Source organism: Drosophila erecta, unplaced genomic scaffold, assembly GCF_003286155.1.
Source record: "Drosophila erecta strain 14021-0224.00,06,07 unplaced genomic scaffold, DereRS2 tig00000126-arrow-pilon, whole genome shotgun sequence".
Taxonomy (NCBI): Eukaryota; Metazoa; Arthropoda; class Insecta; order Diptera; family Drosophilidae; genus Drosophila; species Drosophila erecta.
Genome location: NW_020825209.1, coordinates 2,853,722 through 2,869,252, shown reverse-complemented (window position 1 = coordinate 2,869,252; position 15,531 = coordinate 2,853,722). Strand labels below are relative to the sequence as shown.

Sequence of the window (15,531 nt, the reverse complement as noted above, 5' to 3'; positions counted from 1 at the left end):
TCAAGCTCTCATAGTTTTTATAGTTTATAAGCATTTTCCATCGTCTACGAAGAAAACTCGTCACTGGTGTGTGTGTGTGTTTGTGTGTGTGAGGGGGTGGTGCTGCATGTGTGTGTTCATTTTTTTTTGAGTGTTTACGGTATCTTGGTACTTAAAAGCTACATAAATTATTCATGTATATATATTTCTATGTATATAGGTTTTATTTACGTTTACTAAAAAAAAAAATTCATCCACCTAAGACTAAGAAAAAAAATTGCATTTATTTTGTTTTTGTGGTATTTTTTTTGTGGGTTTTTGTTTTCTTTGTTTTTCTTGTATGTTTTACTAAGGTTACATTCTGTATATATACCAGCTTCTATATATACTATATATATATATGTATATATATATATGTGTGTGTGTTCTAGATGTATATAAAGAGGCGCCATCTTTGATGTTGCTATTTTCAATCCAATCAATATACATATATGGGTGATACATAAATTTGTCTGAGGATAGCTTTTGCCCCTACTTCTCATTTTTATTCCGTCTGTTTGATCTTGAAGTCTGGAACCTTCAAGGCGCTAAAAGTTTCGTCGATTCCTTTGCCACGTCCCCTTAACTTTTTCCTGTTTTTTGTTTCTTTTTTTTCTTTTTTTTTTGTTTGTTATTATTCTGTCTTCAATAGACCTCTCCATCACTTTGCCAGTGAATCGCCAGCGATTTCTAGCGGCTAGGCTTTGCTTAGAAACGAGACAAAAAAAAAGTTACTTAACGCTGGCGATAAACGAGCAGAGTGAGTTTGCCAAGAGAGAGGAATATACACTATATATGCTACAAATGCCTATAGTCTAGGGTCCAAATCGTCCGATATATATATGTACATATACGCTATACGCTAAACCACAAAGACGGTGGCCGTGTAGTTCAGAGGCTAGAGGCAATGTCGCTGATCCGTTCGCGGTCAGACATCGACGTCCAGATCGAGATCGATCACCGAGCTGCGATCCTCGTCCTGCTCATCCTGATCCTGTTCCAGATCCTCGACATCCTCCTCCAGCTCCAGTTCCAATTCGAGACCGGCATCCTCACAATCGGAGCGGCCGTCCAGTAATTGTCACTGATCCGTACCGCCCGTTGTCGCCCCATGGTGCGAGTGTAGATGGGTCTGATGGTGCGGATGTGATTGTGCCGGTTGCTGGTGGTGCTGCTGCTGGTGGTGCGACTGATGCTGCTGGTGCTGGTGGTGCGCCTGGGTGTGGTGGTGGTGCTGGGCAGCCTCCTCGGCCAGTTGAAGCGCCGCCGCTGCTGCCGCCGCACTGCCATTGTGTTGAACCTCCAGTCCGTTGACCATCTTCTCCATGCTCTTCAGTTCCGAAGGCGAGTGCTGGGACTGGGCCACACCGGCGCCAGCACCACCGCCACGCGGTTGCTTCATCAGGGATGGCGGCGTTGTCGGTGACATCGAAATCGGTCGAGTTGGTGGCGAGTGGGAGGCAGGTCGGGGTCGAGGGCTGGAGCTCAGACTCCTGGGGCCATTCTCCACCACACCACCACCCAGGCCGCCGCCGCCCGGAGGATCTCCCGATCGATTGGCATTCGATCCGGGAGTCACTGCATCAAAAGCGGAGCCCAAACTGCCCGGCAAACTGTACGGCGAAAAGCGATGGCTCTTCAGGCCCTGTAGTGGTGAGACCGGAGTGTGTCCCGCCGCCGCGTAGGCGTGACCAAACAAAGCCGGATGCTGGGCGGCCAGCGCCAGTTGGGCATTGAAGAGCAGACCCGGATTCAGGCCAGCCGGACTCATGGCCGCCGCTGCAGCGGGATTGTGCAGCAGGCCCAGATGCGGCGGTGGATACAGGCCATGTGGATACAGGTAAGGCAACAAATGCGGCGACGGGTGAATGGGCGGACCCACCGATATATTCGGCGACGGATAGCTGGCGCCACCGGGATTCAAGCCAGCCGCTGCGGCAGCGGCAGCCGCGCCCACCGCCTCCTTGGGACTGCCCGTCGAGGTGGGCCTAAAGGCACCGCCGGTACTGCCGCCGACGCTTTCCGAGCAACTCGAATCGCTGCCATCCCGCTCCACATCCGCGTCCGCCTGCAAGCGGCGACGCAGTGCATCCTCCGCACTGGCATTGGCCGCCGCCGCAGCTGCATGTTCCGAGGCTCCGGCTCCAGCGCCGGCCAGGTGATTAAACCAGGCAGCCAGGGCTGCTTGAAAAAGTAAACAAGAAGCGAATGTCAAGATTATCAGAAGGGATTTTAAATGGCAGCTAGAAAAATGGCTGGCTGGAGACTTAATTGCTTTTATATACATTTGGAGTGTTACTTACCAGAGTGCTGGTGGGCGTGCATCTGCTGCAGCGAGTGGCTGAGCGGGAGGAGCGGACTCTGGGGCGGACCCACCACGTCCAGGAGCTTGTCGTCGTCGTCCTGCTGGTTGTCGAGCAGGGCGGCATGGGGATGCAGGTGAGGCGGACGGCCGGCGTGGCCCAGGTGGAGCGGTGCCCGTGAGCTGCTCACGTGCGTCGGATTCAACTTGTCCGAATCGGACCCTCGGTTCGACATCAGTGCCTGCCTGTAACAACAGTTGTACGAGAGACGGGGCCACAAATTAGAACATCCAATAGTCAGATCGAATAATAATACCCCACAATGCCATATTTTTCGAGGCTAATTAGCAGCTTGGAGTGATAGAACCTCTAATCCCTTTTTAAATACCACCAATGCAACTAGCTCTTCCCTTTGCTTCCTAACTTTCAGCTGAATTTCACGGTTGATTATCCAGCGGCATTTTCGTTGGGATCAGGATTGGAGCTTTGATAATATTGTTGGTTGCCAAAATATCTGCTAAATGATAAACCTGCGCTCGCGGCGTTTGAGCATGGAACCTTTCGAGTCCGGAAAAACTGGCTAAATGTGCAGAGTACCTTGTGTCAGTTTTCAGTGACGCGGGTCCTAAAAGCCACTGCCCATGCCATATATGTACGAGTATGTATGTATGTATGTATGTAGGTACATATATGCCTACCCGACTGTGCATCACTCGCTGAAACTTAATTGAAATGTAACAATGCGAGGCGGAAACGAGCCGGAGTCCTCCACTCCGTCCGTTCTGTACGTCCGTAGCCTGTCTGCGGCTGACAATGAAATTGAAAAATAATTCAAAACACGTTAGTGTAATTTAGTGTCTGCTCTGGCCAATCTTTCCCCCCACCACGACCACCATCGCCCAGCAAGCCTCACATTTTCCATTTCAATTTTCCTTATTTTTCCGCACCGCTGTTGTTCACACATCAAAGCCGAAACTGCCTCACAAATTGGGCAATTTTAGCAGTCGGCGCACACATGCGAATGGTGTATGTGTATCATTATCACAGCAACCACACCCAGTGGAAAGCCACCACCCACCACCCAGCCGCCCAACCGCCCAACCGCCCACTTTTGCATTGCTGGCATTGCGCCAAGGGCGTCTTCTTTTACACTTAACTGTTTTTCCACCTGTGTGTATCTGTGTGTGAGCCTAATTTAATAGCAAATCAATTTGTGTTAATCCAGCCAACGTATCTGACCCACCCACTTAACTACAAAGGCCAAGAAGGCCAACTTTTCACGTCGTCTTCCAGGACCGCTCGCCAATTTCGAGCAGGAGGGCGCTATTTGGGCCCTGAATAATGTAAGGATGACTAATATTCACTTGTGCTCAACTAACCATATTCAACTTAGACGATTTAAGCCATGGGTCTCTTTCAAAATAAATGATATTTATTATTTTTATATTTATTTTCCGTATTAGTCCGCTCCTGAATATCTCATGCAGGGGGCCCGTAAAAGTCGGCCCAAAACCGAAAGACGTTTATCTATTGCCCTTTTGTCTCCCATTGTTAGTGTACTTGTTGTTGTGCTGCGGTGTGGTGTGGCAGAGAGTAAACGCCCTATTGGCATGGGTGTGGTTTTCCATTTCGCAGGAGGTCCAAAGAAATTGCCCTGTTTTGTGTGCTCTGTAATTTTTGAATTACGTCTAAATTTGCGGCCTAAACGGCCCACGCACGCCCACAAAGTCCGCTGCCATCTAAATATAAATAGGTATTTATTTATATGTATATAAATACCCAGACCGAGACCGAGACCTATTGTCAACTAACGCCTCGGGTTAAATAAAAAAAATACATATAATGCAAGAAAAAAAATTCTAAGCTGGGGTGAGAGTTTTTGCGCAAAAATCCCAAAGCAACAGGAACAACAAAAGGCGCCGAGAAAAGCGAATTTCAATTGCTGCTGTTAAAACGTTTTCACTTTGGATTTCCGGTTCTCGTTGCGCCGCAGGCAGTGGCAGTGGTTCAAGGGGGGTTAAAGGAGTTTCGAAAAGGGGTTTTGTGCAGCAGTTGAATATCATTCCGGCGGAAGTTGCGCACTAGATTGCCACCAATTAGCATCTCTTGCTGTGAAGGACTCAGCATTGGAATATGAAAGATGGAATATGGAATAGGGAATACCATCACCATCATCATCATCATCATTTTACAGCAGCACCCAGGCTTCGCCTTTGTTTTGTTGTCATGGTAGGGGGTTGCGGGGATACAAAAAAAAAAAAATCAAGAAAGAGTTGACTAAGTCGCCACTAATTGCCAAGGATTTTCGGCAGCTCCGAGGACTTGTTCTTCTACACATTTGGGCCTTTTGCTTTGTGGAATTGTAAGCGGTTTAGCGGCTTGGTTGTTTGACCCCTTTCTCGAGTCGATTTCCATTTTAACCCACCGCCAGCATTTAATTAACAATTGGGTAGAACGTAAAGTAGAGTTCTCTTAACTGACTGAATAACTGAATAACTGACTGACTGCCTGACAACCGGCTGTCACATCAATGACCAGGCAAATTCTCTGATTTTTTCGGCCTCTAACTTTTGGCGGGTCTTCGAGCACGAAAAAGGGAAGAGCTTAGGTTGGACAGACACGCTAATGCCAATCAAGCCAGAAGTAATCAGTGCACCCAAAACCGAAACTCGGCTTGAGTAAATTGTTTGTGTCAAATGTGGTGGATGTTCCTCGTTGGGTGGCTGTGGGTGAAAATTGATTTGTAACGTTTAGACATGGACATGGACATGGATTTCCACAGACGTTTTTTCCTGCGGGGGGTTGTGGCTATTAAATGTCATTCATCATTATGCTAAGTCACCCACAGGAAACCGGAACCACTCAAAAGGGGAGATCTCCCCCAAACTCCCCCACTCTAAAAAAGCAAGAATCCTCCCCCCCGCCGGGTGGCAAACAGAAATTGGAAAATCTGTGTGCTAAAAACTCAAAGCTTTTCCTGACCATCATCGTTAACAGCCCTTCGGGGGATTTTTGCCTCCGACAGGAAATTGAAATCAATCCATCAATATGGATTACATGTTCGAGCTGCCATCGGAGGTGCCAGTCATCAGTATAACCCCCGGAAAAACAGAAGCCAAATGGCCATGAGCATCATCATTGGTTCTCCATATATACGCGCCACGCCCAACGCTCCGCCTCCTTTGTATGACTTGCAATTTGACGAGCTGCAGGCTAATTAGTTCCGCATAGATTTGACAAAAATTAATGTCCCTCAGCTGCGTTTGTAAAAGTATCCGTATTTGTAACTGGTGGTAATCTGTATCTGTATTTCTATCTCTTCGGCCTGCTAATCAAGCCACAAAACAGACAAAAAGGGGGCAGCGATACATGGATGGATGTCTGTTCTGATTGAGATGGAGAGATGGAGATTTAGATGGTAGATGGCAGTTTCTTGTTGGTAAATGGCAATACGATTCCAGACCAGAGAGACAAATGAGCTCTCGGCTAGGGAGCTGCAAAGTTTTGATTGTCTGACAGCCACAAAAGGCCAACCATTTCCCCTTCTTCTCTTTTGGCCCCTGCTCCTCGTCCCATTAGCCGTGTCCTGATTAGTTTGCTTTTTGATAATGATTTTTCAAGGGAATGCGGAAACTGAATGAGCTTTCCGGGTGAAAGAGGAGTAATTCCAGAAGGCAACTACTTTACTTGTATTTTTAAACTGAAACAGGGCTCTGGCCAACTTGCACTAGCTAACGATTAAGCCATTGCAGTGCTATTTCATTTTCAGCTAGTGCACGATAATTCGTATAACCCAGCCACATACTTCAGTATGACATTTTTGACCCCAGGTTGAAATCACTTCAAAGTGCACTATCAAAGGAAAAGCACTTGACTGCAGTAGTCAGAATTATTCACTAGTGATACTCACTTCTTTTCCCGCTTGCCGGCACCAGTATCACGAAAGCCCTTCGCAAAGGGATTGTTATCGATTTTCAATTGAGTTATCTGTGGGAAAAGAGGCGATTAATGGGCGATTAATGGGCGATTCATCGACGACGAGGCGGTACTACTTACCTTCTCATTTTGATATGCTGTGACGGCGATGAACTCGGTCTCCTTGAAGACGTACGTGCGAAACGTGGAGTACGGCAGCTTCAGGATGTCATTGGCTCGCACCAGGTGGAAACGCGGCTGGTACTTGTGCATCGAGTTCAGGATCGTCTGCGGGCGGGCAAATAAAAATAGATGCAAATGGACGGGGGATTAGTGGGATTGTCAGACGGCTGTGGCTAGTTCGTTTCGACCAACCGAGGGAAAACAAAAACGGGAGACCAAGGAACGGTGCAAAGAATTCACAAAACTCTCAACTGAACGGCGAAAGACTCCGAGCACAGGCACACTGAGAAAAAGAGGTGTACCTCAGGAAGGGGTGAGAATTTCCATGCTCAAAAAGTCCCTAAAGTGAATGTTTTCTACGAATCTTTTGCGAGTGTGTGAGAGAGAGTAGATACACTGTCATTGCAGTAAATGTAAATGGCTATATTTTCGCTCAGTGCAATTGCCTTACCGTAAATTTGCCCAGGTAAGGGACCCCGAAAAAATACGGCGACATTGCCGACGATTTCCCGCCGTCGCCGTTCACTTTACACGCCAGCAATGGCAACAGCAACAGCAACATCGACTGCAACGGCGGCAACATTTGCAACACAGCCAACGACCACCCACCAAAAGGCACGAGAAAATCGAGAAGGAGATATATAGTAGTCGTATTATATGGCAGAATGTAGAAGGCTGAAGGGAGAACTACGAGGGAGCCGTGTGCCAATACAAAGTTGTTGTCATAAAATATGAATTTGTCGAGAAAAGGCTGACAGAGAATGGCGGAGAGCGGTGAGGAGGGACCTCCCAGGCAAGCTGCAATATCCCCTCTACATACACATACATACGTATGAATGTATGTATGTATATATTGCCCAATCCATTTTGATCCGTTTCGATCCGTTGTTGCAGAAGGAACACCTTTTTAATTACCATAACTCGTCAGCTCGACTTCGATTAAGCGACAAACAGGCCTAGTAAAACCCGGACAAGTTGTTGCCGAGTCGTTTGTTGCTGTTGCTGTTGCTGCTGCGTGTGGAGACCCCACAAGCAGCACCCGCCGCCATTTTGTTCGTGTAATTTGGAATGAAAAAAAAAAAGAAAAAAAAAACAACTTTTGGTTTGTTGCTACAACGAACGAGCGAAGCAAGGAGACAAAGAGAGCAAACAAAGCGAGACAGCCCCACAATGTGTATCTCATAGTACGAGTATCTTGTATCTTGTATCTGCGCCGGATTCGCACGCCTCTCGCCAAAACCCAAGCCCAAACCAAAGCCCAGACCACCAATGGCGACTCGGCCCAAAGAAACGAAGGTGTGACTAATGCGAGTGCTGTGTGAATGCCTTTTGGGTGTTTTGAATGAGGAGGAGGCCGATGGGAACGCGAATGGGAGTGGGCATGGGCATGGGCATGGGCTTTAAGGATGCATGAGTTGTGGATGCGACTACACAGACATGCACAGGACAAAGGCTTTTTTAAATAATATAAAGTCAAATATAAGTTATGAGGGAGTGTGACTTTACTGGGATCAAATACATTTGCTTTATCGCTGTTATCGCTCATGGTGTGTTGGAATCGAATCAATCAAAGCAACTATAAATACCCCTCTCAAACGGCATGAAAACTGCGCATTCAATCAAGCACTTTAGAAAACGAAAAACACCGAAAAGCCGAAGCATAAAAGGCCGAACAAAATACCAACAAAGAGCTGATTAATTGCCCGCCATTTTGAACTAAACGCTTTTGCTCCACCCGCTTTTGAGCCCCCGGAAAATTCCCAATCCCCAATTCCCAATCCCCAATCGGCCCAAGCTGGAAAGCCTTTAAAAGGCAAACACTTTACGGCCGGCGATCATCCATCAAACTCGAAAATAAAAAAGCGAAAATGAAAAAATCGCAGTCCATAAATTGCGGGCAAAACGCGTCGTCGTCGTCGTCGTCGTCTACTTAAAACGTCATTTGCTAATTTGCTTTAAATTTATTGACACATAAATTCATTTGAACAATCATCATAATTACGCTGCCAGTCTGTGTGTTCACGTGTGTGTGTGTGTCTAGAATTTATTGATAAAACAATTTGCATTATTACGTTAATTTTTCATTGGGCTGCCATGCATGGCGCACAAGGCGCAAAATTGTCATTTAAAATGTCATTTTGCTCGCTGAGTTTGTGCCGAGTTTGAATTGCGATTTAAATGAAAATAACCGTGAAGATAGCCATAAAAATATAAGCATGCAATGTTGCTGCTGATTCCACTGCTCTGCAGTTTTTCCAAATGGGCATAAACAAGTCTAATTAGACATGAAGTGCGATTACACGGACGCCACGCAGTCGTCGCCAGTTGTCGTCACTCAAAACAGGCAGCAACTAGATTGCTGATGTTGCTGCTGTTGCTGCGGCTGCTGTTGCTGCGGCTGCTGCTGCTGCAAGTAATGTTGCCGCTGGAGCTGTCGTGATTGTATTTGCTGATTGAATTGATTGGCGAACAAAAACCCAAGGCAATTATGCATCAAATATTGCCTAGATTTTTAGCACATATATGATTGCACTTATGCATTGCGGCACGTAGCAATTGCATGTTGCTCCCGTGTCCAGTGCGCAGTGTCAAGTTTTGTGTGTGATTGCCCAGCGCATATTGACAAAGTACAATCCAATCCGTGGAGCAGTTAATCACTCTATATATCGCCCGGGTGACAAACTGATTGAGCCGCCGGCGGTCAATACCAAAAATGGTGCGACAATTTCATGTTGCCTTTGGTGTTGCTGCGGTTGCTGCTGTTGCAGTTGCCGTGCTGTTGCTGCTGCTGCTGCAGCACTTGCTGTTACTCCTGCTACGTGTTGCTGGTTGCATCTGCACCCAGCTTGAGCTCCTGTTGCTGGTGTACTACTGATGTGGCACCTTCCCCCGCCAGCAACACGTTTGTTTTGGGCTTTTGCGTGTTGATTGCTAAAAGGTAAAATCGCTGTTGCTGCCGAGAGATTGCCGTGTTGCTGCTGTTGCTGTTGTTGCACACTCATTGTTGGCATATTATCACATAATTTAACTGATGATGGCACTGCTGTCGTTGTCGTTGTCGTTGTCGTTGTCGTTGTCGTTGTTGCCTTGTGTGATTGCTGTCGTCGAGTTGTTGTCGATGTTGCCTTTGCAGTTGCTCTTGGTGTTGCTGGCGTGCTGGGTTAATTGAATGATCACTCACACTTTGATTCGATTTGGCATGTAACCAGCGAGTTAACGGTGATCGCCAGTTAGATTGAATTGACTCCACTCCACTTTACTTCACTTGGCTGCAGTGGAAAGTTCAGCAAAATGGCAAAATAGAAGAACTCAGACAAAAGGTGATCGTGAGTGAATGTCAGTCTGCTCCAACTTGGCTTTTAATTGGCCGCCCCAAGTGTGTTCTTATTGGCAATGCAGAAAACAAACAAACGAGCTAAATAAAATGCTGATCGATCGAGAGATCGTGTGAAGAAGATCGATGCCAAATTGAAATTGGCAGCAAGTGATCAGCAAAATGTTTCGCGACTTGAGCAACTGATGGCTTGATCGCTTGCCCGCTTGATCCCCTGGATCATCATTGGTTCAATGATCTCGAACGGTCGCCAGTTCTAAGGCACCGCACCTCCGAGCCAATGACAATGATAAACTCTCGATCATCTCCGAACTCAATTAGGCAGCACAACCATTTTCGGCTACCTGTTGACCAATTATGGCCATAATTGAAGCGCCTCTGATGATCATGATCATCACATGATGATGACGATGGTGATGATGATGATGACTAAGCCCAGATTATTGAGCTGAGTCGTTTTTATTAAGCTGTATTAAGTATTAAGCGATATGCATATTGAGCGATCTATACCATAAATATCAACACGAACCACGAAACTCTTGAACGGCGAGAAAGAGAGAAAGAGAGGCCCAGCCTCAGTCCATGTCTTAATTAAGTCGCCGGATCAGGTAGATTCAGTAGACCCAGTAGAGATGCGGTCCACCGACAGGGGCCACCGTGCTCATATTAATCTGTAAATTATGCATAATTTTAATGCCCCCGAATGGAGAAACAAAAAACGAAAAACGGGACAAATAAACAGCCACCCAAGTCTCAAAATCTCTTTTGCCGGACATGTCAAAACTCTCACGATGCAGCTGCCAATCGAAACGAATTCGAATTCGAACCCGAAATACGACCGACCAAGTCAAAATTTATTTACAATTTATAACAATTCTTTTCGGCTGCCTTATCGGCCGGTGGTCGGTGTTCATTCGAGGAGAGTAGGTGGGGGGATAAAATGTTAATTAAACGGATTTACATTTTAATGACAACACGAAGCGAAGGCCGCCAGAGCCCACAGAAAACCGATTGAGATATGGACAGACAGAAAGAGTTGTATGTGGACCCCACTTCTAAAAAAAAAATAACAAACAAAAAAAGAAGAAATCCACCAGAATGCAGCCAATTGCAAATTTGCTTAGCAAAATGGGCGGCGTTTTGGGGGCAGCTGAAAGAAAAAAAAAAGAAGAAAAAAAACGAGAGCCAGCAAAAAAGGAACCCAACATTCAGCATTCGATATTCAATGAAATCGGTGTGCAGCAGCTGCCTAATGATGCCTTTGCCTGTCCACCGCGGCGGTTTGTTTTTCCTTCTTTTTTTTTTGTATGCAAATCGATCGTGCCTGGTCCTCTAGAAAATATCCACCCCCTCTCCACAGAAAAAACAACAGTCACAGTCGATTGGCCGGGAGCTGAATGGAGCGAATGCGCAGCTAAAAGCCAACTCGGAACACGAGTTCTGGCACCCAGTGGCTGCGGTTGGATGCGGCCCAGTGATCCCCACCAGCCTCGATAGCCACGGGTTATCGATTGGCGACTGTCGTGGCTAGTTTGGCGAGGCAAGCAGAACGCCATGGTGGCCAACACTTTGCTTTGATATGCCATATACTTGGTTTGAATAAGTATAAGCTTAGCCTATTAAAAAAAAAAAATTATTGTTTAAATTTCGATTAACTCGATAAGTTCGAAGAAGAAATGAACCGGCCGTCATTATGAAATTTGCTTTTTAGCTATATTCAAAGATTTTTTTCGGCGTCGTTAAACGCCAGAGTTGGCCAAGTGCCATAACTTATCAGCAAGTAATCGATTTGCTTAACTTGGCCATACCCAATTGAAGCAGTTTAGATCGTAAAAAACACTCCTCCGATGGACGTTAATCGATTTGTAATACGCCTGCTCTTCGGGTGCTTCATTAATAATCGTTTGTACCCGCCACCCACATAAAGCGCACACCCGTACTGGCAAACACCTAGGCCGACTATCGATGATTATTTATCGCCTTTGCGTTTGCCATTTCCACCGCCTCCTGCCCCTTTAGCCACAATCTTGTTGAAGTCTAGCCCATAGGAGGGCCATAAATTAGCGAGTGGTCAGTAAGAGAGGCCCCGTCGTCTATGTGAAGTCCGCCGCCGCTGCCTGTTTATAAATGAGTCGAGTTATGGAGAGCTCGGCGGGCCATAGATAAAAACTAAGGCGGCAGGAGGAGGAGGAGGAGGAGAGGATCGGTTAGGATCGGTTCGGATCCCAGGGGCGGCTAATGGTTAGGCTAGAGAGCTACCGATCTCGAAACCCCGCTATAGACATGTATCGTATCCCCTTCCGACTATCAGCAAATGACAAATATTTCAAATGATTTCAACACTTTGCCGATGCCGCGCTCTTTTCGCTCTGCGGCCCGATGATTTGCGTTTTATTGCAGCTAATAAATTGAATGGCGACCCACCACTGAGAAACTAACTGGGGGAATGGAAAACGGCGAACGGCGAACGGCGGATGGCGAATGGCGGATGGAGTAAACAGTACGGTGTACGGTGTACGGTGTACGGAGTTTGGAGGATCGGGGATATCGGGTCTGGTTTTGGGCCAACTATTTTGCTGCGATAAGAAGGAGCAGCAACAGTAGTGGTGTTGCATGCAACATGCAACTGGCCATTCGGCGCATGCGTGTGTGCATTTCAATGCAACACTGATAAAGGTGTTCAACGCTCGATGACATTAGCACCATCCAAATGCCGCAATCAACTGAAACCCCTCTTCATACACCATACCTTTGCGTCGAATACCCGCAACCCCCTCGATTTTTAAGCCCGCAGTTTTTTTTCTCTGTTCTTCACTCTTTTTACTCTCTTTTGCCATATTTGTCGGCGCCTTTTGTTCTTCTTTATTAAAAAGGCGAATAATCATAATAAAGAACCAACAACTCGCGACGTTGTCGTTGTTGTTCAAGTTGTTGTCGTCCATTTAGCCACTGAGTTTTGGCTGAGCAGCCGCACATCGGCGAACTGCCAAGAAGAAGCGGGTTTCCAGTCGCATCTTCTTTCGATTTGGGTTTCGGTTTCGGGTTTTGGGTCTCTGGAGTGTTCTGTATTCTGGGTTTTGGGCTCAGGCTCAGGTTCAGGTTGAGGTTCGGGTTCAGGTTCAGGTTCAGCCGCTCGTTCGGTAGCCGCTAGACTTGGACATTAATCGATAACACTTGAGTATTTTTTCATGTTCCGCAGGCGAGCCATTAAGCGATTGTCCACCAAAGTTGTTCGCTTAGGCCAACAACAAGTGTGTGTTGGTGTTGCGATTGGTGTTGCTGTTTACCTTAAGTAGTTCAGCTGCTCGACGAAAATCGCCAATTGGCAATTTACCTGGCATTATCCGAAGAGCGGACATGCACAGCAGGGAGGAGGATTTGTGGGAGCTGCGAATCCGTCAATGGGTCTTGCTAAATATGAATCTATATGTCGGGCTTGTATAAAACAGTAATTTACTAAAAGTTCTTTATTTTATCCAATTCATTCCTGTTGCTCTTTAGTCAGTTGTCTTAATGAGATGCAAACGAATGCGTTAATGGTTATACCAGCATGGCATTCCGGGGCCTTCGATCTCAATTCTCAGGTCTCAATCCCTATACCTTACTCCCTATGCACCGGACTGGGATCTGGGATCTGGGATCTCACTCCCTCCATTCGAAAACCCGGCAATTACTAAAAGACAAATTTATTTGCACGCATGCAGAAGAGTTGTGCGATGCGGGTTTGTCTTTGGAACTTGGAACGTTGAGTGGATATGCAACTGAAAATTGGGATCTGGGTTCTGGGATCTGGGATCGGCACTGAAGCCGAGGCTACTGTTCGACAAGTGTTAAGCATAATGCAGACACACACTCAGATGTAGGATAAATGGAATGGATGGAGTGGATCTGGACTTTAATTGAAGTGCGGCCCGACTCGCATCATTGACATTAAGTGTCGATAAATTAAGCATACGCAATGTTCGCCCCGCGTTTTTATGAATGGAAGCCGAACTGCGAGAAATACAACAAGAAAATGTGAAAGGCTCCTCCACGGAGCCAAACGGAGCGCTTGGTAGTTTGGTCATTCGACCGCCCCGACTGCGGCATAAATTGCCGATAATTTACTGTATATAAAAATCAACACAAAACATTTTATGTTAATGAAAATAAAAGCGCAAAGCGGAGTGAAAGCCAAGGGGGAAGGGAACCCCAGCTTGAACTCGACTTCAAACTGGAACTGGAACCAAGCGGCGGAGATGGAGACGGAGATGGCAAATACAGTAGCCGGGCAGATAGCCCAGATATCTAGGCAATTAATGGGCAGCGCAGGTTCGACTAATGAGCCGCATTTATATGTCGCGTTCTTATACGAGGTCGGTAGTGGGAGATCGGAAAGCCAAACACAGTTTTGGGTTCTAATTTGGCAATCGGTTTTTTTTCGATGCCAGGCCATCGAAAGTGTCGCTGGGCCTTTGGCCTGACTCTGACCCACACGGATGATGCAAAGATCCAACGATCCACCGATCCACTGATCCCCCGATCCACCGATCCACCGATCCACTGATCCACAGCCTTTTGATGACAGCCGCTATCTTATCACAGAGTTCAGCAGCACTGAGGCAGCGGAGCATTAAAATTGTTTTATAACTTAATTACTGGCAGCCGGACATCAGTCAGTCACTTTACTATATGGTAAGTGAGACACCCGCTCTACAGAACACATATACAAATCGTCACTTGTTTGATATTCAAACTCTGAAACTGTGGCGTTTTGTATTCTTTTGTTTTAATGAATGAAAAATAAGAGGAAATGGAAATTAGCCTGATAATGGGCCAGCTCAGCGTGTGTGTGGGCAGGGTTTTCAGAGTTTTTAGGGTTTTCAGAGTTTTTAGAGTTTTCTGAGTGTTCTGAGTGTTTCAGAGTCTCACAGGCCCAAAGCAGCGCCACACGCTGTGAGAGCCGCCTTAATGGCCTCACACACTAGCCGAAAATGCAGTGGCAACTGAAAAACTAAAGAGCTTGAGATCACAGACACTGGCAGCTATTTGAGTTCTTTCCTTAATTAACAAAAAGGAAAGGGCCAAGATACACAAACGATGGCGGAGCGTGGCGAAGAGTTGGATATAAAAATTAATTAGCAGACCCGAAATCAAATGCATGAAACTGCGTGAAACGGAAAGGACATGTACTTTAGTTGGGCTGGGGAAGAAAATCATGCTGTCTATTACTGAAGCTGAAGTATACGAGTATATTACGGAGTTCCAATTATAAATTCATTAGGAATATTAACAGACTGATAGATATTTTACACTCCATAGGTAGCACTTCCGCGCCCTGAAGATCAAACGCAATATGTATTTTTAATTAACTTTTTAGAGGTCATAAACGTTTTCAGACGGTAAGGTGCGCTGCAATCACCCCGAAAATGGGTCCAATAAAAGCCAATTTCAATACCAATTCCCTTACGGTGTGTGTTTTTGTCGCTTCTTGCGGCCAATCGAGAAATTAAGTGTAAAATTATGTTAATCAACACACACACCGCGTCCAGCGTTGATTGAGGAAATCGTCGTTGTTGTTCATTCACATTCGTTTCCCCTTTCCTCGCACCAATTTGGCTAATCAGTTGCAACGGAAATCCCCCCGAAAATTAAGACAAATTTAAAATCAAACAAACTGGAGAAAATGAATACGAGTCTTTTAAGGTAGTAGGTCGACTGCCCACAATTTCCGTGCTCCCACAGCGATCTATGCTAATGAGGGGTGGTCAATGTTGAATCCGGCAAAAGAAAGAAAGT

The 15,531-nt window shown here is 46.2% G+C and overlaps 1 protein-coding gene across 6 annotated transcripts in view; it reads right to left on the bottom strand.

Annotated features, from left to right (window-relative positions):
• Positions 1–273: 273 nt before the first annotated feature.
• LOC6551011 (optomotor-blind protein) overlaps positions 274–15,531 on the bottom strand; it is a 70,770-nt gene continuing 55,512 nt past the window's right edge. For 2 of the 6 annotated variants that reach the window (XM_026981969.1, XM_026981972.1), the window contains exons 5-8: positions 6,378–6,524; positions 6,232–6,308; positions 2,322–2,575; positions 274–2,199 (exon numbers count right to left, since the gene is read on the bottom strand). In XM_026981969.1, the coding sequence (XP_026837770.1) occupies positions 1,100–2,199; positions 2,322–2,575; positions 6,232–6,308; positions 6,378–6,524 (1,578 nt within the window). In that variant the 3' untranslated portion in view covers positions 274–1,099. Of the gene's footprint in view, positions 2,203–2,321; positions 2,576–6,231; positions 6,309–6,377; positions 6,525–15,531 lie in introns of all 6 variants that reach the window. The other 4 variants (XM_026981970.1, XM_026981971.1, XM_026981968.1 and 1 more) reach the window with 3 other exon arrangements.